The sequence below is a fragment of the Cottoperca gobio genome, chromosome 21 (assembly GCF_900634415.1).
Source record: "Cottoperca gobio chromosome 21, fCotGob3.1, whole genome shotgun sequence".
NCBI lineage: Eukaryota > Metazoa > Chordata > Actinopteri > Perciformes > Bovichtidae > Cottoperca > Cottoperca gobio.
In genome coordinates, this window is record NC_041375.1 from 14,753,800 (window position 1) to 14,777,059 (window position 23,260).

Sequence of the window (23,260 nt, forward strand, 5' to 3'; positions counted from 1 at the left end):
GTGAGGAATTCTGCAGCACTGCCTCATACCATATGATTCAACTGTCTGAGTCACAGACAGCTCAGCATTTATATTCTCCCTTAGTCACTAATCAATGAGCTGTACCTTATATGTTCAGAATTGGCAAAGACAGACATTGGTGAGTACATACATACATCAAAAGGTTTATTTCCTCTGCCGTATAGAGATTTTTTTTGGGAGAGAATAAGTATGCACACAATGAAAACTATGATTAAAAATAGAATAGAAATCAATGAGGTTTGCTAGAATAAAACAACATTACAGGGTCATTCATTTGATACGTCCCCAAAATCTGTCCGTAAGAGCATTATGTATTTCACCCACTTATCTTGTCCATAACATACATGTAGTTCACCAAATCTAATCAACTTCTGTATGATTCAGGAAGTAACCAGCGCCTTGTGAGAGCATTTTGGCAAGTGGATATCACTTTAATACCAAATCTATTTAATCAGGACGCCTTGCCTGAAAATCAACCTTTCTTAGGACTTTGGCGTTTAACAAGTAAATAGATATCTCTACAGGCCAGGTACAGGCCAACTACTCCGTAAGTAAAAGTCCTTTATTCGTCATTTCAATTAAGTGGAAAAAGTTACAAAATAGCTACTGTTATTATATTATTGGATTATTATCACTGCTGCATTACTGTGTAAGCAGCACTTTAATGTTGGAGCTGGTCAAGGTTGAGCTCAATTTAACTAGTTTAGAGACTGTTGGGGAGTTCAGTCAACAATCCATCATATTCAATAAGCTGATATATCTTTGTATTAAAACATCTGACAAACAGTACAATATTTTAAACGACTATAAATGTGTGAATGTGTGTATGTGCATGATGTAAAGCACAATGGTATAAAAGCAGAGTAATTCTCCTCATGACAAGTAAACTGTATCTTCAATATAAAGGACTGTAAATTGTTGGGCCCCTTTAACATCAGCTGTTCCAAACAAACTGAACCGTATTTCCGGGTATGTGGAGGGGGGAGTGGGGGTCGTGTGAATACACCTGCTTCCACCAGAAACAACAAAGAGGGCTTATTTTGGGGGTTGGTGGGGCAGAGGGGATGCTTCAATCTAATTACAGACTCTGGGGAGATGACTTCATTGAGGTGACGCCCGACCCTAGGGTGAGTGTTTTTCTGTGTTTCCATCACATTAGGGACAGGCCTCTCCAATTACTGTAACCAAGTCTGGTCTGAACCTTTGTGCAGTAATTAACAGGCTGAATATTGTGTTTTGCAATTCAAATAAGGAGTTTTCTTTTAAAAACCATATACAATGTAATAAATGCAACCTGATCTCATCTGCTAGGGTCTGCGACTGCAGTAATGAGAGTCTCTCTGGCGTTCATATTAGTCTCAGTCACTTCCTTTAGACTTCCACTCTTGCTATAGTATCTCAGTAAGTGGTGTTCTCCTCAGTGCATTAGTCACTTGGGTTTTTTGCGGTTTCAACATCCATTTCCCTCAAACTCAGGGGCTTCAAAGATGGGATCCTGAAAAACTCTCCTCAGGCACTATCACGCTCATAACCAAATTACAAGCCCATGTATGTTGTTCCTCCTCTCATTCCCAGGACAATTAACTGCATCTGACAGTGGGCTAATGAGCCACAGAGCCACAGTATTTGTCCTATCTGCAGTTCAGATCAGTTGTCATTAGCAGTTGTGAGCCGTTGTGAGCACCCACCCCTTCAATCTTCTTCAAATGGAGATTGATGAAAAAAGAGGCAGTCCAGGAAATCAGATTATTGTATGGACAATTATTACTGTTGAGGGGGTGTGACTGAGAAAAGAGTAAAAGCATCTGGAAAAATGTGTGTGTGTACATATGAACACAATGACAGGCCAGCAGGCAGATGCAGGGATTATTACCCAAATTAGCAGGATTAACTGCTTTGTGTTTACATGACAGACAGAGATAAACTGGTGTTTGTATTACACACTACAACATCAGCCACTTCACTTAAGAGCTTTTGGGAACCATAATGACGACCAACTTTGATTTTCTTTGAGTCAGAGACAGAGACAGTTTAACTTTTGAAGGATTAGTGCTAATGAATCTTGAGCATGTGTATGTAAATCATGCATGTATTTTACCTCCATTTTTATTTTTATATAACAAAAAGTCATTTAAAAAATAAAGCTTAATGTAAAAGCATAGTTTTTTTCTCTGAAACTATGAAATTGTCTAATCTCAGACCGGACTATCAGCTAACTTTCATAAAGGTATTGAAGCGCCATCTAGTGCTTTATAGAAGACTGTGCCGTTATCACACATTCAATTGTTATCAGAAGACTAACAGCAAATGCATTTAATATTATCACACCAACACCACCATCTCATCACAACATGAAAGGGTTCTGGTATTAAAAGTTCCTTGAATCTTTGAATAAATATTTGAGTTTTACGATGAAAGGTTGAAATTTAACTATCTCTCTAGCAACATGAAAAGACAGACAGAGGTAGAGCCGTATCCTGCAGCTATAATAAAGCAAACCATTCCTGAACTGGCTGCTTTGTTACCTTGCCATGCCAAACACAATGGAATTGTTCTCAGTCTACATAATGCATAGAATGACAGCATGTTGTGACAGCATTATATCACATGGTGTCCTCTCAGTTTTTTCCTGAGCCGACCCAGTTATAAACTTTAATAATATTATTATTTTGGATTGTTGACAAGATGTATAGACACTCCAGACAACTTTAAACTAGTAGTATACAATGCTGGACATATGCAGGAGAATTAATATAGGCCTATATTACTTATTTTAATGTAAATCTATTTTCTTTCTCATAAAGATATACATTTTTACGTAAACACTGACATCTGGTGGTTAAACTGTAAACACATATTTATGTCTAATTATTTGTATTATTTCAAAGTGGACTGACTCCAGTAAATATTTCTGTATTTTTTATTCTGTACACACTGTATGAAAGTTGTGTCTGAATGGGGTCAACTCGGGTCAACCATGAAGAGCCTATGTGGAACTAACATACAGCCGGGACAAGGCTGAGGTGAACCCGACGGTCTTTAGGACCCTGCAGATGCCCAACATGAATCACGTGATGGTGCTTTAGCGGGCAGGACGAAGAAGATGATGTTGCGTCTCCCTGTTAACATGCAGCATAGCCATAATAACAGGCATGAAATAGTAACAGCTTAATACAAATTGGTGATTCGGTAGTTTTGGTTCTCGCGGGAAGGCAGCGGACATGGCTGCTGGTGTCTTTCTCTTCGTTGCAGTGAACTTTGCCTGTTTATCTGTCAGTGGAAACTTGGTAAGAAAGAAACTAAAAGTTGACTACTTGAATTAATAATAGAAAAAGTCACCTGATCACTCACATGTCTGTAGTTCCTGGAATGTTTTATACCAGTTTGATCTCCATTTATCTTATATAGGCTATATATATATGTTTTTATAATAACTCTCTTTCAATTCAAGGCTAACATATTTGACATCTGTACAATGTAATGCTAAATATATTATCCCCTGCACACATATACCATACTGTATGCAGTGGTAGAAGACCTACTCAGATCTTTTACTCAAGTCAAAGTAGCAATACTGTAGTGGACAAGTAAATGTACTGCTATTCAAGTCTTTTACTCAAGTAAAAGTACACAAGTTTTAGCATTAAAATATACTTAAAGTATTAAAAGTAAAAGTACTTAATACAGAATAGTATATATTATATTACTGGAATACATTTACATGTTGACGCTGGTAAAGGTAAGGGGATCATTTGAATTACTTTATATACTACTGGGCTGCTTAACCATTATATCATCATCATTAATTAGTTGATTTTATATTCTGTATTAATAATCTAAATCTGTAAAGTAACTAGTAACTAAAGCTTTAAAATAAATGCAGCGGAGTAAAAAGTGAAATATTTGACAGTATTGTACTGATGAGTATGTAATGGAGATTACAGAGTCAATGCAAACTTCCACCAGATTTGAAACACACCAGATACCATGCCATCTCTTGCAGGTGTCTGGAAAAAGCTCGTTCTCTATAGACTACAAAAACAACAGTTTCCTTAAAGATGGGAAGCCTTTTCAGTACATCTCAGGCAGCATTCACTACTCCAGAATCCCACGGTACTACTGGAAGGACCGGCTCGCAAAGATGTACATGACTGGACTCAATGCTATCCAAGTGTAAGTTCAACACATCACATTGTTAAATACATATTTTAAATGATGTCTGCTCTTACTTTACTGTACAGTTACTCTGCCTGCACACAGGTACGTGCCCTGGAACTTCCATGAAACGGTACAGGGGGTCCACAACTTCACAGGGGACCGAGATCTGGAGCATTTTTTGGATCTGGCCAATCAGACAGGTCTTCTGGTCATCCTGCGTCCCGGACCGTACATCTGCGCAGAGTGGGAAATGGTGAGAAATTGAACTTTTGAACAGTTGTAGCAACTCAATTAGTTCACAACATCACAGCCTAACGAACAACCACTTCTTATCAAGAATTTGATCACTGCCTGTCACTGCCACTTCCTGTCTGCTTTCATTCAGTGAAGTTGCGCATTTGATAAAATGTGCCACTTTCGATATGACTATTTCTTGTTGATATTTACAATTTAAAAATGTGGTCTTCCTTCTCAGGGTGGATTGCCAGCGTGGCTGCTGCAGAAACCAAACATCATCCTTCGCTCAGCTGACGCAGGTATAATATGCACCTACTGTATTTGACTTTGTTTATTAATAGAGTAATAAATATAGTAAGATGCCATTGATTTGTTTTCTTCTGCTACAGATTATGTCCAAGCAGTCAACGAATGGCTTGCTGTTCTCCTGCCCAAAATGAAGCCGTGGCTGTATATCAATGGGGGCAACATCATAACTGTCCAGGTAGAGCACTAAGTTTATTAGTTAGTATTTTAATATCGGTTTTATTTAATACGCTTCTTTGACTTGAGGTGGAGAATGAATACGGAAGTTACTTCGCTTGTGACTACAACTACATGCGTCACCTGCGGACTCTGTTCCGCTTCTTTCTGGGGGAAGACACTGTCCTGTTCACCACTGATGGAAACACAGACAAGGAAATGACATGTGGGACTCTGCAGGGATTATATGCCACAGTGGATTTTGGCACAGGTTGGTAATGTATGAAAATAATTTACAAGATTAGCAGCTTGTATTTTCTGAAGTTATTCATGTGGAAAGTTGCAATTTGTACTATTTATTCCCTAATACAGACACCAACATTACTAAAGCCTTCAAACGGCAAAGAAGGTTTGAACGTCGAGGGCCGCTGGTTAGTTAATTAATTCACTAATCTTAACATTACTGACTCATCAAACTGAGCATATGATGGGAACATTTTTAAATTATGTTACAGGTGAACTCAGAGTTCTACACTGGCTGGTTGGACCACTGGGGAGATGAGCATGTTGTGGTTGATGCTCAGAAGGTCAGCAAAGTGCTAGCAGAAATGCTAACCATAGGGGCCAACGTCAACATGTATGTCTCCTCTTCTCTGTACACATTTTCCTGCCGTTGTTCTACATTGTCTTACTGTCAACAAACCACATGAATATAGAATATTGCCAGCATTTTCATTAAGATGCATCAATCACCAGTTTGAAATAAAACTGCTCCCATGAGGGGAAAAGCAGCCGTCTATGTAAAGAACACAAGTTTCCCCCGCTAAGTAACACAGCCTCTCTCCTCTCAGGTACATGTTTGAAGGAGGCAGTAACTTTGGCTACTGGAATGGTAAAGTCATTGGTTTTCTAAATGCGTATCTCAGTTTTGGATCATCTGTTGTTCACATGATTTCGACGGAGATAAAAGCTCAGCATGTGGTGCAATATTCTCTTTGTAACTCCCCGAAGGTGCCGATCATGACACAAGGTTCCGCTCAGTAGTGACTAGTTATGATTACGACGCCCCGCTGTCTGAGGCAGGAGACCCCACAGAGAAGCTGTTGGCCATCAGAGACGTCATTAAGCAGGTACCACTGATTGAACTGCCACCCACTAAGGTTGATGTCCTGATTACACTTGTTCATATGTCTAAGATATGATTAATGTATCACTGTTTCTCCACAGTTTAGAGATATTCCCTCAGGCCCCATGCCACCAGCAACTCCCAAGTTTGCCTATGGCTTCGTGACCCTGAAAAAGGTAAAATTATTTCAGCTTTTAAAGTGTAAAGACACAAACAGGTTTCATAATGTTGTAATGCAGACTAGTTCTTCTAAACTGAAAAAACCCACAAACCCAGTTGCATTTTATGGTTAAGATGTCATACAGCACTGAAAACTAGAGAAACTCGGGTTAATACTTTGTGACTTTGCTGAATCTAAGCTTTGCATCTCCTCATAAGTAATTTGCTGTGTCATTGTCATTATTTTTGGACACACACATCCGTTTAATGATAATTTCTAAAGCAACTTGTACCTTCCCCCCTTTTTTGTGCGTGTTTTTTGTTTGTCTTTAATCCTCTTTCAATTATTTATTTGTTTTTTTGTCCTTTTCGCTCATTAGTTTGAAACGTTTTTTATTTGCATTGACTTTAACTGTAAAACGGAAAACTAATAGACACAATTAAAGAGCTGTGATTGTTCCCAACAATGGACACTTTTCCAGGTTGGCAAAATCAGCGATCTATTGAACACCCTCTCACCATTCGGGCCGGTGAAGTCCCAGCATCCTCTGACGTTTGAAGAGATGAAACAGGTGTAGTGGCCGTAAACCTCTTGAAACATGGAGAACTTCTAGACTGTTGTGTCTGAACCTGTCATGTCTATTGTGTGCAGTTCTATGGATACATGCTTTACCAGACCGTGCTGCCCCGGGACCTCTCGGAGCCTACGCCACTTATCTCTCCACTGAATGGAGTTCATGACCGTGCATATGTGTCCGTCAATGGGGTAAGCCTTGACAATGAACTTTTGTTGTCTAGCCAATCATTTTTCAGGTCAGATATAGTGATAACATCACAGGTGATTGTTTATGAAATGTCAGGTTGTGTAAATTCTAAGTTATTTTGTGTTATTTTTTTTAAATGTTCATCCTCATGAGTGTGTGTCTGTGAGGACAGGTCTTCCAGGGTCTGTTGGAGAGAGACACTGTGCTGGTGATGAACGTCACTGGACAGCAGGGGGACACTTTGGACATCCTCGTTGAGAACATGGGCAGGGTGAACTTTGGCAGCAAGATCAATGACTACAAGGCAAGAGAACAAGTTTCAATCCCATAGACCCATAGAGTAGATTACATCTTTTCTTCTGCGCACACAATTATTTCTTTAACGCTCGTGTTTTGCTGACTTAGTCTTTACTTCACAGTTGTTTGGGGTTCTGCAAACTTCAATGCTATATGTGTAAATATAATAACTACTGAAGAAAATGTTTTTGTTGTTTTTGACCTCATTAAAAACCAGTAAATAGAAAAGTATCGAGTATTTGCACGTTTGAGAAAGGTCACACAATATATAAATGACCTTAAACATTAAAATTAAACTAAATAAGGACAAAGTTTATTTGAATATGATATACGGGGTATACAATAACAGTGATGTAACAATGTGACCCCAGAATGCTCAAACTCTCAGGTAGACCTGAGTCATGAATAAACTCAGTAAACTACAGTGACAGACATTCACATACTTATCTGTAGTATTTCTCCAATAGACAAACTGTTTGTATTCTCCATCCATTCACTTATTTGAAATATGACCATAATGATTGATATGGCCATAACACTAGGGACAGTCCCTGATGGTAACAATCCTAATACCTTAAAATAATTATGAAAAAATAGAATATTCCCACTTGTTTGATCGTAACTGTGATTAAAACCTACTTACACAAAGTATTAGATGGTAAACGGTATGTGTAATGCAGGGCCTCTTGAGAAACCTGATCCTGGGTAAAGATGTACTGACTGACTGGAAGATCTACTCCTTGGACATCGATGGAGCCATCTCCGGTGGATGGCCTCATTCAGACAGTCAGAAGTCCTTCCCCGCCGCTCAGAAAGACCCTTCAGTTGGACCAGCTATCTACATGGGGACCCTACAGCCCAACGGCCTTGCCTGGGACACATTTCTCAAGCTCAATAAATGGACAAAGGTAACTTTGATTTTTTTTTTAGGGGAACACTTAATACCTATGTGGGTTTAGCTCATAATTCCAGTGATTAAATAATCCTTATCATTTTCTTTTTCTTAAATCAGGGTCAGGTTTGGATTAATGGTATGAATCTGGGGCGATACTGGCCAGCAAGGGGCCCTCAACAGACTCTTTATGTCCCTGGACCCCTGCTCAGCACCACCCTGCCCAATAACATCACAGTGCTGGAACTGGAGGGGGCCCCAACACAGCTACGGGTTCTCTTCATGGACCGGCCTCAGCTTAATGCCATTCCTGAAAAGTCTTAACAGAGCACACTGAGGGATGAAATCACAAAGAATAGATTGCGGTCGCTGATAGCAACATGAATTGTGCATCATTTGCAGCCACCAACTGTCCTGTCTCAAGGTCCGATTCACAAAAGATACAGCACTAATGATATTACACAGCACACAAGGCCATACATTTTTGCAGCTGAGTGCAATTTGCCATTTCTCTTGCAGAGGGAGAGGGAAAACATTATTTGTTTATATGATTATAAACTAATATAATCCTTATCTTTCATGTATTTTCAAAAATGACATGTAGGTAAGGTTATTCATTTATTTTTCATGACTGACCAACTGATTGCATCCCAAAATAAACGAGTTTGAGGGGAGCATGACGATGCCTTCGTCTGGCTACAATCACTGCTTCCATGATCAATGGAAAGTCTGCGCTTCAATTTCCACCGACTCTAAAGACACTAATAGTTTTACTGTAACTGCGTGTGGCTATTAGCGCTGATCTTTGTGAACTGGACTGTTTTTTTGAAAGGGGCAAATTCTGCACCAAATGTGCCTGCAACATTTCCGACAACATTCTGCTATACTACATAGCGATATCTGTATAAAGCAAGTTTGACTGAAGCCAAGATGAAGTAGTCCTCTGAACAATTCACCTGAAGTTAGAACATTGCTAAATGCTGCATTATTTCTGTGCCATCATTATTCTTAAATCACTTCAGATTTCAGAGTATCATTTGCAGCCAATTCTTTTTCATCTCAATCCTGTGTCAACTGCTTTAAAACAGCATCTTAAGTCAAACATTGATGCAAAGATGATTTTGTTCACTGACGCCTGTGGAAAAAGCAATATACAAACAGTATTAAAGTTTTTTTTATTGTATTTGCTTTTTTAATCTTCTCCATAATTTCCGATACTGTGAATAAAATATACATTTATTACATAATGATTTAATACAGTATCCAGTTGTCTGAGGTCATCATTATATTTGAAATGTATGTTTACAGTTGAATATCAAAATAGCACACTGGCAAGACACAGCCATATACATTAGGTCTTGCCTGGAATAGTATTAGCTTTTCGATGTGCTTGGACACAGTGAGGGGTGCAGAACGAATAATCCAGGTACTGAAATGGGACCTTCTCAAGCAGAGACTCTCCACACGACCAGCACCTCCTGGTGACAAAGACAAAAAAGTATTTACAGTATTATAACACAGGATCTGTCTTAATATTAATTGGTGCAGACAATCATGAAAAAAACAAGGCACTCCCTCTTCAGGTGAAATTATATTATAAATGTATTCTTCAAGCATACAGGCGATCTAACTGACCGATGGACTCTTCATCAGGGTCTGGAAAGCACATATCAGTCTGAATTATATACAGTACATACCAGCCGTGGGAGGCATTCCACCCAACACACAAGGACATGTACATAACCCAAAGAGGGTGCTAAAACTATAGCATGGGCCCCATACATACATACTTTTTACATTATTTACAATATTGTTTGTACTGTAAATGTACGAGCCCCTGCTTGCTGACTTGACGCTCGATGAGTGGATGGCTCTTGAAGGACGGCTCTTGAAGGACTTACTTGACATTAGAGAGGCCGACTCTTGTTGCAGCTACTTGCTCCGCTAACCTCTTCTCTGCTGCCAGAGCTCTCTATGACCAAAAAGGAAACCGTTTACATTTTCAAGATGTTCAAAAAACAAAATCATAACTTGAACATCGGGGATTAAATAGACATTAACTCACCTTTTCACGATCGGTCAGAGATGCAAACCTCTTCTTTTCCTCTTCCTCCAACTCGTGTTTCCTATTTTCCTCCTTCTGCTCTTTTTCTCGCTGTTTTCTCAATGCCTTTAGTGCCTTCTTCTTTTCCACCTTTTTGGATTCAATCTCTGCCGTTAGCGGCGCAGGGACCTGAAGGGGTGCAAGAGTAAAAAATAAATGCTTGTATTTAATGGTGTACATGTCAAAGGTTAGACGGTAGATTCTTACCTGTGCCTTGGTGTAATCATATTTGTCAGGATTCTCACCCATGTATTTACGAAAGACGTTCCTTGTGTCTTTGTCAGGGGCGACAATATACGGGGGCTGCCCTTTGTTATCCCTGTAAAGGAATATTGCAGAAATTATGTTTAAGTCTGGGCATAGGTTGACTACGTTCACAACAACTGCCACAAATGATCACACTGAAATTGAACTTTTACACTTGAATGTTACTTTTTATACCTGCAGGCTGGGTCTGCTCCTGCGTCCAGGAGCAGCTTAACCACAGACCTTTGTGCAGCTGCTGAAGCAACATGCAGCAAAGTGAAACCTGACGAGTCTATGGGCTTATTAAGGAGCATTAGAGGACTCGGGACATCAGAAGGGTTGCTCTCCGACTGCTCTCGACTCTCTGACGATTCTCCAGGTAGCTGAAGAAGTCGACATAGAGCGTCCACATCCCCGACCTTACAGGCTGTAAACACTTCATCCCTCAGGCCAAACTCTGACGAGTCACCAGCAATTCCTATAGAAACAGAAAGCTTAATAATAAGCATCTTAAACATTATATATTAGGAGGTAGTCAGTTGTAAGATTGAGAAACAGGTGCAACAAAATGAACACTAGTAAGAAAGAAGAATGTACTCACCATCCAGTTGTTTCTTACTCTGTGCTTTCCTCTTCCTCTTGTTCTTTGATTGTGTCTCTTGAGGGGTGTCTTCTGCTGGTGTAGCCTCTGGCTCTTCCTCGTCTTGATTTTCTTCTTCTGCGTTACTCAATTCTGTCACACATGGATGTGAAATTTCATAAACCTTGCAGAACTTTTGTGTGATAAATAATTATTCCTTGGGTTTCTATAACGACGCTATAGCCATGTATGCGACGACACACTGGACCAGACCTACCCTCATTTTGCAGTTTGGTTTCCTCCTTCTTTCTCCTCCTTCGCCTCCTGTGCCTGGAGGGATAGATTTCAGACTCCCTGAGGTCTAGAGTTCCTATTGTCAGCTCCACCATTTCCAGCTGGATCTCTCCACCCTCTTCTTCATCAGAGCTATCGCGGACCTCTTCTGCTAATGACAAAAATAAAAAGGAAGTGTACTGTAATACCAAAATTCACAGTAAATTAACTTTGTGTTGTAACAGCAATACATTCACACCTACTTCTAGTAAGGTTAATTGTGCCATAATGTTTTCCACTTAGTTCAACAGTGTAAGCCCACATCGTACATGTTAACCTTTCAAGCTTACCTTTCTCTTGATGGGTATTTATTTGTGCTGTGGGTTTGACAGTTTTTTTCCAGGCCTTCTTAGATGGACTGAAGACTGCAGACATGTCTGTGTCTTTCCCTGCAACAAGATATTTTGCACAAAGTATTGATTATACCCTGGCTGTACGACAATGAGCAGATAACATGTCATTATTCCAAGGATATAATTCAGCTTACCATAAACACGGATGGTGGAAAGTACCTCATGTACCCTCTGTGCCTCTCGAAAGGTTGCCCTGCGAGTGGGAAAGGGCAGTGTGTGGATCCTGGAATCTTTTTTGTCAATCGGAGTTGCACGACCACCAAAAAAGATGCTTCTATTGTAGCTGGGGGCTCGTACAAATATTGCAGAGGCCTCCTCAAAGTGTTCAGCCCAGCTGACCAGAAGATCCTGAATCTCCTGCAAAATATAATACAAGTGTTTGTGTGTGCACATGAAAAACTTGCTCCCTCATCTTATAAATGAGGCGTAAGAGACACTTCACAACCAAACTCTACACCGACATGATATACTTTCTCACTGTAGAATTATATTAATTTATAAACACTATTTAATTAAAGTGTTAACTGTACGCGATTAACAAGAACATTGCTGCAGTCCATTTCTGAAGGAATATTAATGTTTTTCAGCAGAAATCATCATAATGGTTACATGGATCATCATTAGCCATGTGACATAACGTCAGCCTTCAAGAGCAGCTTAATGTGTTTGTAAATAAAATAGATAACTATCATTGAAAAGGAAAAATGACAGTGCTGTTGAATGAACTATAATCTTGCCTTGACTAGCGCCGCCTCATTATGTCGCCTCAGAGCAGCTCCGGCAGACTTGGGCGTGTGACCGCGGTTCTGAGAGTCTTTGAGTCCTTGAGCAGTGCCTCGCTTCGCTCGCACCGTGTATCTGTGGAAAGTCTTGTGCTGAAGGACTTCTTTTCTGTAAAATAAATACATTGTTTTTTAGGGAGATGCTTGTACACTACTGAGCTGGCTATTTTAATTCCAGCCATTACGTGTAATCTCAGGTACTGAAGGCAAACAAGACAAAAAGCTGTCCACTCACCCTTGGAATACAGCACCAGCAAAGTGGCCTCCACCTGTCATGAGGACGACCCACACAATCTTCGTACTTATGGCCTTCAGGCAGGATACAGCGTCAACATCATCTGACTGAAACATTACAGGAAAGAACATGAAAATTCAAAAAAATCAAATGTCTGTTAATACACATCACACACTGTACTGTACTGTACCTGTTGCTCACCTTTCCCTGCAGAATGCAGCGGTACACTGAGAGGTATTGTTCGCCAGAGTTCTGGAAAAACACCTTGCTAGAGTGCCGGCCAGTAAATAAACTGGTTTCAACTGAGCTCTCATTATCAGTGCCAGTGATGTTGCTGCTCGTTCCCCCACTCTCACTATCAGAGTCATCTTCCTCCGATTCGGACTCTGAGCCTGAGATACTTGACATGTCTCCTGTAAAACATAAAGTGATTATGAAACAACTGTTACAAACACTACAACAGCCCGTCGCTCTCGTTTAGATGTTGGGTTTCCTCACCAGCTCCGGTCTTCCTCTCAAACTCCTCAGCTGTGATGAGTGGCAATCCCGAAATCTTGAGTCTCAAGTTGAAGCGATGCCAGTCGAGCTTGTAGTGCTCCATCTGAAATTTTTAAAAACAAAACATGTTTTACTTAAATGACAACCCATGCTGAGATACAGTCTTCAGTACATCAACAGATCTTTTTTTTTTTAAATAATAGAGCAGAGGTTGAAGTTGTGTGGTCACCTGTTCCTCACGACTGACAAAGAGGCATTTGCAGGCTGAGCAGACCATCTTGTCTGACACTTCTCTAACCAGACTGGACTCCCGCTGTCTGTCATCTTCTGGGGATTTGTCTTCCGACTCTATGAGAAAGCAATACAAGGTTAGGTTTCAAACAGACAGAAAATTAAGGGTATTGTGACTGAAACCACAGCTATAGTTCATACATACTGTCTGTGGCTGGGACAGTGTTTACAGGCTGCTTTAGGATGGGGTTCACTTCTCTCAGTCCATTCAAAGCCTCATCATTTGGGCACAGATTAAAGATGGAGCGGTAGTCGGCACCAGTCGTCATTGTTGTAGGTTTTGTTTACCTCATGACGTGCTAAGTTAGGACATTAGAAACAGAAACATATTTGTTTGGAGATATCCACAATAGTTAATTACACTAGTTTGTTTTATGAGCTTAGTCAAACCCTTACAACGCTGCGTTAATAAGCTGGCGTACTACAAACTAATATGACTCTATGACTCTATAGCTAACGTCATTTTAGCTGATGTAACTGTGAACATCTGCTCTTTGAACGACACGTGTAGAGACTAATAGTAGCCATTATCGTCGTTAAAGTGATGTGCTGTTTACCTTCTTCTAATAGGTCTTTAAGTATATTACAATTAGTTTAAGTTTCAAGTAACTCACTTAAAAATAACAAACACCTTACCATAAAAGGGTCTCTCGAATAGCAGCGCTAACGTTGTGTTAGTGCTACCTTACATTTCCTCATGACATAACTACGGAAGCCCGAACGCGTCAATAAAGCGTCAATAAGAGAGCGTCCCCAGAGCAAAGGTTGCAAACTTGCTCATTTTATCTAACAGCCTGTGACGGAATCTAACTAACTTAGTACATTCATTTCATTTTGTACTGTACTGTAACATTTTGCAGTACTTGTGCCTTCTTGAATAAATTACCTCTACATTTATTTGAGTAACTAGTTACTTTGCATTTATATATTAATGCACAAATATAAAACAACTAATACAGTATGATTTATTATTATTAGTATTAGTATTGGATAAGCTACCCAGAAGTATATTAAGTATTTAAAAGTAACCCCACCCATCAACATTAAAGTGAGGTTTACACATTAATGCATCACTACTAGTTACAATACAGCCTAAAAAGTGCTTTTACTTCAAGTTACTGCAAAGCCGTTGGTTCTATTAGAAGTGTCAGGCATTGTAATGCTTGTTGCACCAGCTGTGATGGCGTTAGACTTTTTATTTATTGTTTGAGTTTTGTCTCATGGAGGAAGGTGGTTGTTTATTTCCAAGTCCTAACAATTTTTATGTTCATGCAGGAAAGCACCATCTATAGAAGTGTATATGCATGTACAGGCTTGCATGTTTGTATATACCGTATCAATCTATTAAAACATTTTTTTTAACTGTAGCCTTTATCTGAAATAAATGGGGAGTTTTCTGATACATCCCTGGCCAACACTCACTTTGTATTTTTAACTAACCTTTATGTAGGTCTTTTTAATTTTTGACATATTCTACTACTGTACTGAGGTCTGTATTCGTGAGGGTAGACATTTTACACTCTTCAAATCAATATGTCCGAAAACAACTCCAACACAGGCCTACTCATTAATATTTAAGGCAAGGAAAAATGGAAATTCTGCAGGGAAAATAAAAAATGTTGCAAAGTGTTTCTTTAATGTCTCAAATATCTAAACAATCACATAACAAGTGTTACATAAAAAGTACATGCAGTCTATATTAAAGAGAAATCCTTCCGAGACTAGATCAAGTAAAAAATGTTATTAGGTGCAACAACATATATACACAATTAATTAGGAATATCAAATGCAATTTAAAAGAAATGTGCCTGTAATCTACAATACAAATGTTATATTTTTGATTCACTTGGGTTTGCTTTGGTTCTCTTTGATGTGCCAGTTGGTGCATGAATCAAAGCTTGTGCTGTTGGCAAAGAAAGATAGCATATTACAAACTACTGTATTTCAAATACAAGTTTACCAGTATGTGTAGATACTCTCATTGCTCCCCTTACCAGCCATATTACGAGCATGTGCCTCTGCCAGATGATCATTCACCTCCAGAATTTCAGCAGCAAGGCTTCTCGCCTTGTTTGTGATGCATTCACTTATTTCCTGCAAATCATCCCTTTGATTTCTGAAAGATAATAAATGTACAGTGAAATCACTCTGGACAGGACAACAATTGTGGTGAATGCAAGGTTTCCCTCTCTCTCTAAATGCTCATAGCACAGCACATTACCTGTCTGCAGAGGCTTGACCATTCAGTTGTTCAGAAAGTCGCTTTTCCTCTTGCAGCAGATGACCCAGTTGCAACAACGCATCAACAACTTCACCTTTTTCGATCATCAAAACCACTCTCTGCTTAGTTTCTCTGTTACTGCAAATGAGAACAGGAATCAAAGCAGAGTTTTTTATTTGTAGTTTATAGCCATTAGTGGTAGCCTTGAGCTACTGTCTACCTGTGTCACATGGAGGACACAGGTAGAGACAAAACCTTAAAGAAAAGTGTTTAATCCTGAGAGACCAACATATAACTCAACTCAGGCTAAACAAACCAACGTTTAATACTTGACTACAATGACGGTATTGTTAGGCCTACCATTGAATGATCTCTTCCTCGGCACGCAGTCTTTTCTGCTGGACCTCCACCAGTTTACGATTGTTTTCTTGGATGGCATGTTGCAGCTCTCTGATCTGCCGCTCCTGCAATTTAACGAGGGGTGATTTACAACGGTAACATACCACTTAGTTTTCTAAAAAAGAGGTAACCAACGCTCACTATAATGTTGACAAGCTGCCATAGCAGTATATTTATATTAGTGCCATTTTAGTTGGAGATTTGTAACTTGAGTATAAACGTATTTCGCTGTAACCCACGACGTCAAACTTTGCAAATGTAGGTAACATACACTGGGTTTGGTAGCTAACCGTTAGCTAACGTTAGCGTCAACCTACCGTAGAATTTCCGTGTTGTGACACAAGGTTGTGGTCAGAAAATGCGGTCATGATCAATTTGTTAATTAAAATGTTTCTTAAAATCTCGGTCAGGATGTATTGACTTGCCGGTACTGTGTCTCGACACGGGTCTGACAGTAGTCTTTCCGTCAGTTTAAATAGAGCACTTCCGGTGGATGTGTCAGAGCCCGGATAGCTCAGTCGGTAGAGCATCAGACTTTTAATCTGAGGGTCCAGGGTTCAAGTCCCTGTTCGGGCGGTAGTATTTTTGTCTTTTCAAAATGTATTGAGGATGGGAATATGCTATTAACACCTGGGTATTGTGAAAGTCCGAAATTAACAGCGCAGCAAAGCAGTTCGACTGTTGCTAAACTGCTAAGCTTAGCTTCAGTAGCAGAAAAAAATAACACCTGTTAAAGTATAAGACATCCAAATCCTAAAATTGCCCAAAAACCTGTGCCAAACAAACATTAAACCATTTCATTTAAAGCTCGTCATTGAAGTGGAGCTGTTATTACCCACAGTGAGACCTCACATTATCCCACTGTTGGAGTTGTTGTTTGTGAAAGAATCAAACTAATTTTGGGATTAAACTCACTCACAAACAAATAACAGTAATTTACCTGAGATAATCATGGGTATTGTCTGTGTACTGTGATTGGGAACACCTATAAAGCTAGGTATTTGTGCAGGTAAAATGGCAACACTTGAAGACATAACAGACAAAGATGGAGCGGATTATCCTCTTGTGCCTGGTTTCGACCTGTCTCTCGGCCATACATGCTCAGGTAAATATACATGGCATTGGAGTGGGACTGCGATTGTAACAAGTTCAACAACAGTCTGCAACAAAATTGCAAACAACTTTTTCTTTCTTTTTTTCAGAAATTTTTGTTCAGCCCAAAATGGGGCCCCGTTGGCTATAAAGGTAAATGCAATTTGGATTTGATCTAAATGTTAATGTGTTACAGCAGTAAAAATGCACACGCTGACTGCAAACTCTTTTTCAGAACGTGAAGAGAATGAGGGGACAGCAATGGATGAAATCATTAAAGCTAATGGGTTCCAAGGCAAGTTTCACACAATTTACTTGAATTCTTTTGCAGTTTACGCAAGAAATGAGCTCATCTTGCCATGTCTAGAACTATTTAATTTTCAATGATTTCTGTCTCAGCTTCCCGAATCATAGACGGCACTACCACTCTCAGAGATGGAGACATAGCTGTTTCTTCTGGAAGGCGCTCCAAAGTCTGCTTTGCTCGTAGCTGCCTCTGGTCTAAGTCAGTGGATGGACATGTCTATGTTGCATATAGGCTCTCAACTGACTACTGTACGTTATTTTAGTTTTCAAGTGTGAACAAATGCCATAAATTACAGTCTGATACATTTTGAAATTCACTGACTTTGTAATTGATGATTTCTGAATTGTTTGTTCCTTGTCCACTCTGTCTAAACAAATGCACAGCTGAAATGGAGACAAAGATGATAAAGAAAGGGATGGAAAGTGTGGAGAAAGGTACCTGTGTGCGGTTTGTTCCTCGGACTCACGAGCGAGACTACGTCGACATCCAGCCAAAGTCTGGGTGAGAGCCTTTTCTTGTAAAGTTTAAAAATGTTACTCCTTTGCAAAAAAAAAATTTGATGTGGAAGAGATGTGAAATGCAGAGTTGGATAACAGCAGTTTTCTTTTTATACGAGTAAAATTTAAATGGAAAAATCTTCAATTATCATTTAGTATTTGTATTCATCCTCTCCGGTACAGAACTAAACTCACTCCTTGAAGTTGTTGTAAAGATATGTGCTGTGTTTGGGGTGTGTGTGTGTGTTAATCCAGGTGTTGGTCCTACCTCGGTGCGCGTGGTGGAAGACAGACTGTGTCTCTCCAGAGCCCCGGCTGCCTCCGGGTTGGAGTGATCTCCCATGAATTCATGCATGCCCTGGGCTTTGTGCACGAGCAGTCCCGCTTTGACCGTGACAAATATGTCACCATCATGTGGCCAAACATTTGGAGGGGTAATTTGAAAGGGGCGGGAAGGGGGGGTGGCATTCCACATGACATCTCCACATACGGTTAATCAAAGAATATTTATAATTAACTGCATTTCTATAAACATTTTCAGAATAAAGATGTTACATTATATATGAAAACAAACAAAAATCAAAATGATTACTCACAAATATGAAGTATAAAATATTTTCCAATTTCCAACAGATCGTTTGAGGAACTTTGAGAAATTCAAGACCGACAATCTGGACCTACCATATGACTATGGCTCAATCATGCACTTTGGGATGTAAGTAAACATTTCATGTAGATCACTCAATATAATATGATAATGTTGTTTATGTATCATGATGTTATATGTATATGTTTAGGTTCGCCTACTCTCAGGATGGCTCCCCAACCATCATTCCTAAGAACAACCAGAACAGCAAGGACATAAAGCTTGGCCAGGCATCGTCTCTCAGCCACATCGACAAGATGAAAATCAACAAGCTTTATAAATGTGGTTAGTACCAAACATCCCAAACTAACATAGTAATTAACCATATTGCAAAATAGGAAAATAATTATTTTCTGTCTCTCTCCGCAGGTGGCAAAGATGATTACTAACCAAACTGAATTGAGGTAAAAACAGGAATGTACTGAAAGCTAATATAATGAACTAATGTTAAATCATGCAAACTATTCAAATAAAGATTGATTCAAGCTTTCTATCAGCATTTGTTCTGTGTCCATGCAGTCGTGTGTGTTTTAAAGAAGACATGATGCTGAATATGAGAAGGTTGAGATAGTGCGCCGGGGTTTAAACTAGTGTTGTGCAAAAGAGAGAAGTTCCATGTGTCCAATATATACACCGTATATCATTTCATGAATCAGTAACAGATGACTTGAATCATGTGAAGGAAATGTGATCCTACTTGCATTTGGACATGTTTGCATGCATAATACTGCAGTAAAATAAAGTTTTTGAAAATGTTAAGCATGAGTCATGTTAATCACATTAAACGAGAAACAAATTAGAAATAGATGGAAGTATATTTTAATCAGAGGAAGACTGAATAAAAACATGGATTAATAAAGAAAGTGAGGTAAGGGGCAATGTGTTGCACAGCCAGCAGTAATGCAATCAGCACACAAACAATACACACACACATCACTTCATGTTCTCCAACTGACCAATAGCAGCAGGGACAAAATAGATCTTAAATCTATTTTGCCGGCATATTGGCAGGTTATATCTGAAACCACATGGAAGCACGCTGAACTCACTGAACAAAGGGTCAGCAAGTTACTAATTTGTGGTATGACAAGACATGAATGTATCTTTGAAATATTAATATTAATTAATATAGATACAGAAATATTAAAGTACTGATGTTCTTGCAGGGCCATGTGCAACATTTCATAAACTGCCAACAGATGAGATTCTTTCCTCAATCATTGCCCTTTTAAATTGGCCCCTTGATAAAGGCAGAAATAATATTTGGAGAAGGATAAGGGTTTGTTTTTATATATTTACCTATGTGACAAAATTATTGTTGTCAGGGCAGTTATCAAGTGATAGTTTATCGCAAAATCACTGGTTACCGGTACAGTCAGACACAAATTGCTGGTCTGTTGGACTTGGTGGACAGTTACTCTCCTGCTGAGTTGTAGCACATCCAACTGCAAAACACTTTTAAAGTGTCTTCATTTCTGAAAGTGCTGAATCGTACATGCACTAAGTACGGGGCACAATTGAAGGTCAGCATCAGGACCACCTGTTACGGATCAGCAGTGGACTTGAGTAAATTACACACGCTTGGATGATGAGGGGTCTTAATCGTGCTTCATCATAGAACATGTGACCAATCGGTACAGAGCACTGGAGGAGAAGTGGATATATAGATTCAGTGGAGGTGAGGAGTTCATTTCACTCTTGCATCGGAAGACTGCAGACTGAAACTTGTATACCAATCTGAAACATAACGATGCATTCTATCACGATCCTTCTGGGTGTCTTGTTTGGCGTGCTGACCCAGGCGTACGCCCTCCCTGTTAAGGTCAGTACCAAGAGAAAATTATTTAGAGCACAAGCCCCCTTTTAGACTTGTCATGCTTTGCAATCAAAATGCACCTTTTGTATTACAGAATTCTACTGGAGTAAATGAGGGGAAAGTGAGGTTGAAAAGGAAATACTCAGGTGGGCTTTTGGAAAAAGTTACTTTTACGTTCATGTAAATCATACATGTTCATTCTGATGATGGAAAATAGAGGAAGACTATTAAATCTCTTTGTTTTTGTGTTCAGATGAATTTACAGACCATGATGAAATGAATATAATGGATCAAATCCTGGAAGTCAATAGCAGTAAGTAAGCTGTGAATTATATAAAACTGCACTAAAAGTTTAAGACTAATTTAATGGGTTTTTCCTCATCAGGGTTGCGAGTTCCCCGAGGACTGACCTTCAGAGAGGGAGATATTGCCAACTCGTATGTACGGAGTGCCATAACCTGCCCTGGCAATGCTTGTCTGTGGCCTAAATCCGTTGATGGATTTGTTTATGTTCCCTTCATGCTCTCTCCACTATATGGTATGAATCCACAGATTTAAACACATGTTGCAAAGGCATTGGGAGTTCAAATCTTCCTCAAGTGTTTTTTTTTTGTTTGTTTTTTTGCGGTAGACGACATGGACAGAATCACCATAGAAACGGGGATGCAAGACATTGCCACTGGAACATGTGTTAAATTTGTTCCACGCACTCAAGAAGCCAGCTTCCTGGATGTTCAGCCTAGATATGGGTGAGCATGACTGCTACATGTGGCTTGAGATTTACTGTGTATATTGATTCTAATGCAGTGATTTTGCATTGTGATGGTGACACACTTAATTTCCCGTTTTGTACCCCAAGCTGCTGGTCGTTCCTGGGGCAAACTGGAGGAAGCCAGACCCTGTCACTGCAGACTCCTGGGTGCATGTGGTCAGGAGTGGCTGCCCACGAGTTCATGCATGCCCTCGGCTTTGTGCACGAGCAGTCTCGTTCAGACCGAGACCACTATGTCTCAATCGTATGGAAAAACATCATGCCAGGTTTGGCACATTATGGCATTGCGTTGAGAAAATCTTCTCTTTACCTATTAAGTCCATTTCTCATGATTGTTGTGTCCTTGTATCTTTTATGTTTTGACAGACCAAATTCATAACTTCAGGAAACAGGTGACAAACAATCTGAATAGTCCATATGACTACAACTCTGTCATGCATTATGGAAGGTGAGCTGCTCTTTGAAGCAACTTAATTATTGTTTTTTTTGCCTGTTTTTCTGGGGTGTGATCATATACTTTATGCATCTTTTGCCCAGATATGCCTTCTCTGAAGATGGTGGACCAACAATAATCCCCAGACCAGATCCCTACGTTCCCATTGGTCAGCGAGATGGACCCAGTAATCTAGATCTTCATAAAATAAATGTCCTGTATAACTGTGGTAGGTTACCTTACACATATACTGACTGGAAATCAGAATCAAAATAGTTGATTGCTTTTTTGATTGATTATATTTTCTCTCTAGTCCTCACTACAGGTGTCAACTAGTAACTGGATCCAGAATGTCTGTGAAATTCTGCGGAAAATGGTTAAATGTAACCTCTGGTCTTGAGTAGATTATATAGGCAACATTATTAACATTATTATGGCTAAATTGGTATTTACTTTTAGTGCTTTTTCATACTTTTAGATTGTGTTCAGTCAGTTCTAAATACAATATACTAATCTTGGATTAAGATAAAGTGAAATAAAGGAAAAACTATGAATTGAAACTATGCTTCTCTCTAATGTAGCTAAAACCAGCACATGCCTGCTGCTGCCAATTAGGTCACTGCATTCAATCTCTGAATCTGTTTGTTCCATTTCCTGCCTCCTTCTTGGCTTCTGCTCACTTTAAATAAAGAAAATGCAACAGTAATGGAGTAAGAGTCAGTTGTACACTTATTTTGTCAAATCTCTCTCTTGCAGAGGTGTTTTTCACTCATTTTTGTTCAGATCTGTAGCGAAAAGGGCTGATTTACATTCCACATTTACCCATGTGAAATGATTTAGGGGTTTACCAAAAACAAAAAAAGTCAAATTAAGCAAAACACAGTTTATTTGCACTTGTGTTTTTTGAGCTGCTTACCTTCCTGTACCCCTGCCACCTAACAATCATTTACAGGTATGAGTGATGTTACATTGGATTAAATGCACATTTTACCCTCTCCTTATCTGGAGGATTCCAATGATCATTTTCTGCCCCTCAATGCCTAAATCAAGCTGTAGTGAAAGAGGAAAAGGAAGAAAGGCAAATAAACTCAGTACATAATAGATAGCAGAAAACACACAATTAGCACAATGGCCGACGTTCCTGGAAATCTTTATCTTCCAAAACATGGTCTTTTTGGCTTCCATGTGAAAGCATAACATTTCAAAACACTGATTGATGGATAGCTTATACAGTCTTGGTGGAAGACATGCATATTTTAAGACATACTAAGTTGTTATTATTATGATAATTACTTAGAAGTCTTCTTTTAAAAGCCCTTAAATAGAACACTGGCTAAATGCATTGATGTCCTTACACTCCAAGACAAAATTGTTTTTTCATGCACACAAAAACAAAAATGCAGTTAGGTTATTAAGTGTATTAAAAAAAGAACACTTATCAATGATTTGTTTTCATATGGATGAATAAACCAGTATATCTCCTACTGAACTTAACTGTTAACTTGTTTAATATTATGCACTTAGTGTTGATTGTAAATC

The 23,260-nt window shown here is 39.2% G+C and overlaps 4 protein-coding genes and 1 non-coding gene across 7 annotated transcripts; 4 read left to right on the plus strand and 1 right to left on the minus strand.

Moving 5' to 3' along the window:
• Positions 1 to 3,117: 3,117 nt before the first annotated feature.
• glb1l (galactosidase, beta 1-like) lies at positions 3,118 to 9,378 on the plus strand. The gene is made up of 16 exons (XM_029459103.1): positions 3,118 to 3,308; positions 4,025 to 4,194; positions 4,282 to 4,432; positions 4,655 to 4,715; positions 4,806 to 4,900; positions 4,969 to 5,149; positions 5,251 to 5,309; positions 5,394 to 5,515; positions 5,730 to 5,770; positions 5,890 to 6,008; positions 6,106 to 6,180; positions 6,646 to 6,735; positions 6,816 to 6,929; positions 7,100 to 7,231; positions 7,905 to 8,132; positions 8,237 to 9,378. Exons 1-16 carry the CDS (start codon positions 3,243 to 3,245, stop codon positions 8,438 to 8,440), a joined length of 1,908 nt encoding a protein of 635 aa, XP_029314963.1. The 5' UTR covers positions 3,118 to 3,242; the 3' UTR covers positions 8,441 to 9,378.
• ankzf1 (ankyrin repeat and zinc finger peptidyl tRNA hydrolase 1) lies at positions 9,276 to 14,278 on the minus strand. 2 transcript variants are annotated; one of them, XM_029459101.1, is made up of 16 exons: positions 14,175 to 14,278; positions 13,684 to 13,837; positions 13,477 to 13,595; positions 13,248 to 13,350; positions 12,951 to 13,162; positions 12,750 to 12,856; positions 12,470 to 12,623; positions 11,867 to 12,089; positions 11,670 to 11,768; positions 11,324 to 11,488; positions 11,068 to 11,199; positions 10,662 to 10,944; positions 10,428 to 10,539; positions 10,182 to 10,349; positions 10,018 to 10,088; positions 9,276 to 9,594 (listed from the first exon to the last, which is right to left on the minus strand). In XM_029459101.1, the coding sequence occupies exons 2-16, from the start codon at positions 13,805 to 13,807 to the stop codon at positions 9,468 to 9,470; spliced, it is 2,199 nt and encodes a 732-aa protein (XP_029314961.1). In that variant the 5' UTR covers positions 13,808 to 13,837; positions 14,175 to 14,278; the 3' UTR covers positions 9,276 to 9,467. The 2 variants fall into 2 exon arrangements, with proteins under 2 accessions (XP_029314961.1, XP_029314960.1); XM_029459100.1 differs by having other exon boundaries at positions 11,324 to 11,491.
• A 1,867-nt stretch (positions 14,279 to 16,145) lies between these two features.
• Positions 16,146 to 19,210, plus strand: hce2l2 (high choriolytic enzyme 2-like 2). Of its 2 annotated transcripts, none has more exons than XM_029458901.1 (10): positions 16,146 to 16,253; positions 17,168 to 17,263; positions 17,361 to 17,403; positions 17,486 to 17,545; positions 17,650 to 17,805; positions 17,941 to 18,058; positions 18,310 to 18,488; positions 18,688 to 18,769; positions 18,852 to 18,985; positions 19,070 to 19,210. In XM_029458901.1, the coding sequence occupies exons 2-10, from the start codon at positions 17,204 to 17,206 to the stop codon at positions 19,087 to 19,089; spliced, it is 852 nt and encodes a 283-aa protein (XP_029314761.1). In that variant the 5' UTR covers positions 16,146 to 16,253; positions 17,168 to 17,203; the 3' UTR covers positions 19,090 to 19,210. The 2 variants fall into 2 exon arrangements, with proteins under 2 accessions (XP_029314761.1, XP_029314762.1); XM_029458902.1 differs by having other exon boundaries at positions 16,208 to 16,284.
• trnak-uuu (transfer RNA lysine (anticodon UUU)) lies at positions 16,662 to 16,734 on the plus strand. The gene has a single exon. It is a non-coding gene; the product is annotated as a tRNA-Lys (tRNA).
• A 1,193-nt stretch (positions 19,211 to 20,403) lies between the features above and the next one.
• On the plus strand, positions 20,404 to 22,057 carry hce2l1 (high choriolytic enzyme 2-like 1). The gene is made up of 9 exons (XM_029459389.1): positions 20,404 to 20,522; positions 20,611 to 20,662; positions 20,770 to 20,829; positions 20,902 to 21,054; positions 21,148 to 21,265; positions 21,376 to 21,554; positions 21,655 to 21,736; positions 21,826 to 21,950; positions 22,035 to 22,057. The coding sequence occupies exons 1-9, from the start codon at positions 20,451 to 20,453 to the stop codon at positions 22,055 to 22,057; spliced, it is 864 nt and encodes a 287-aa protein (XP_029315249.1). The 5' UTR covers positions 20,404 to 20,450.
• The last annotated feature ends 1,203 nt before the right edge of the window (positions 22,058 to 23,260 follow it).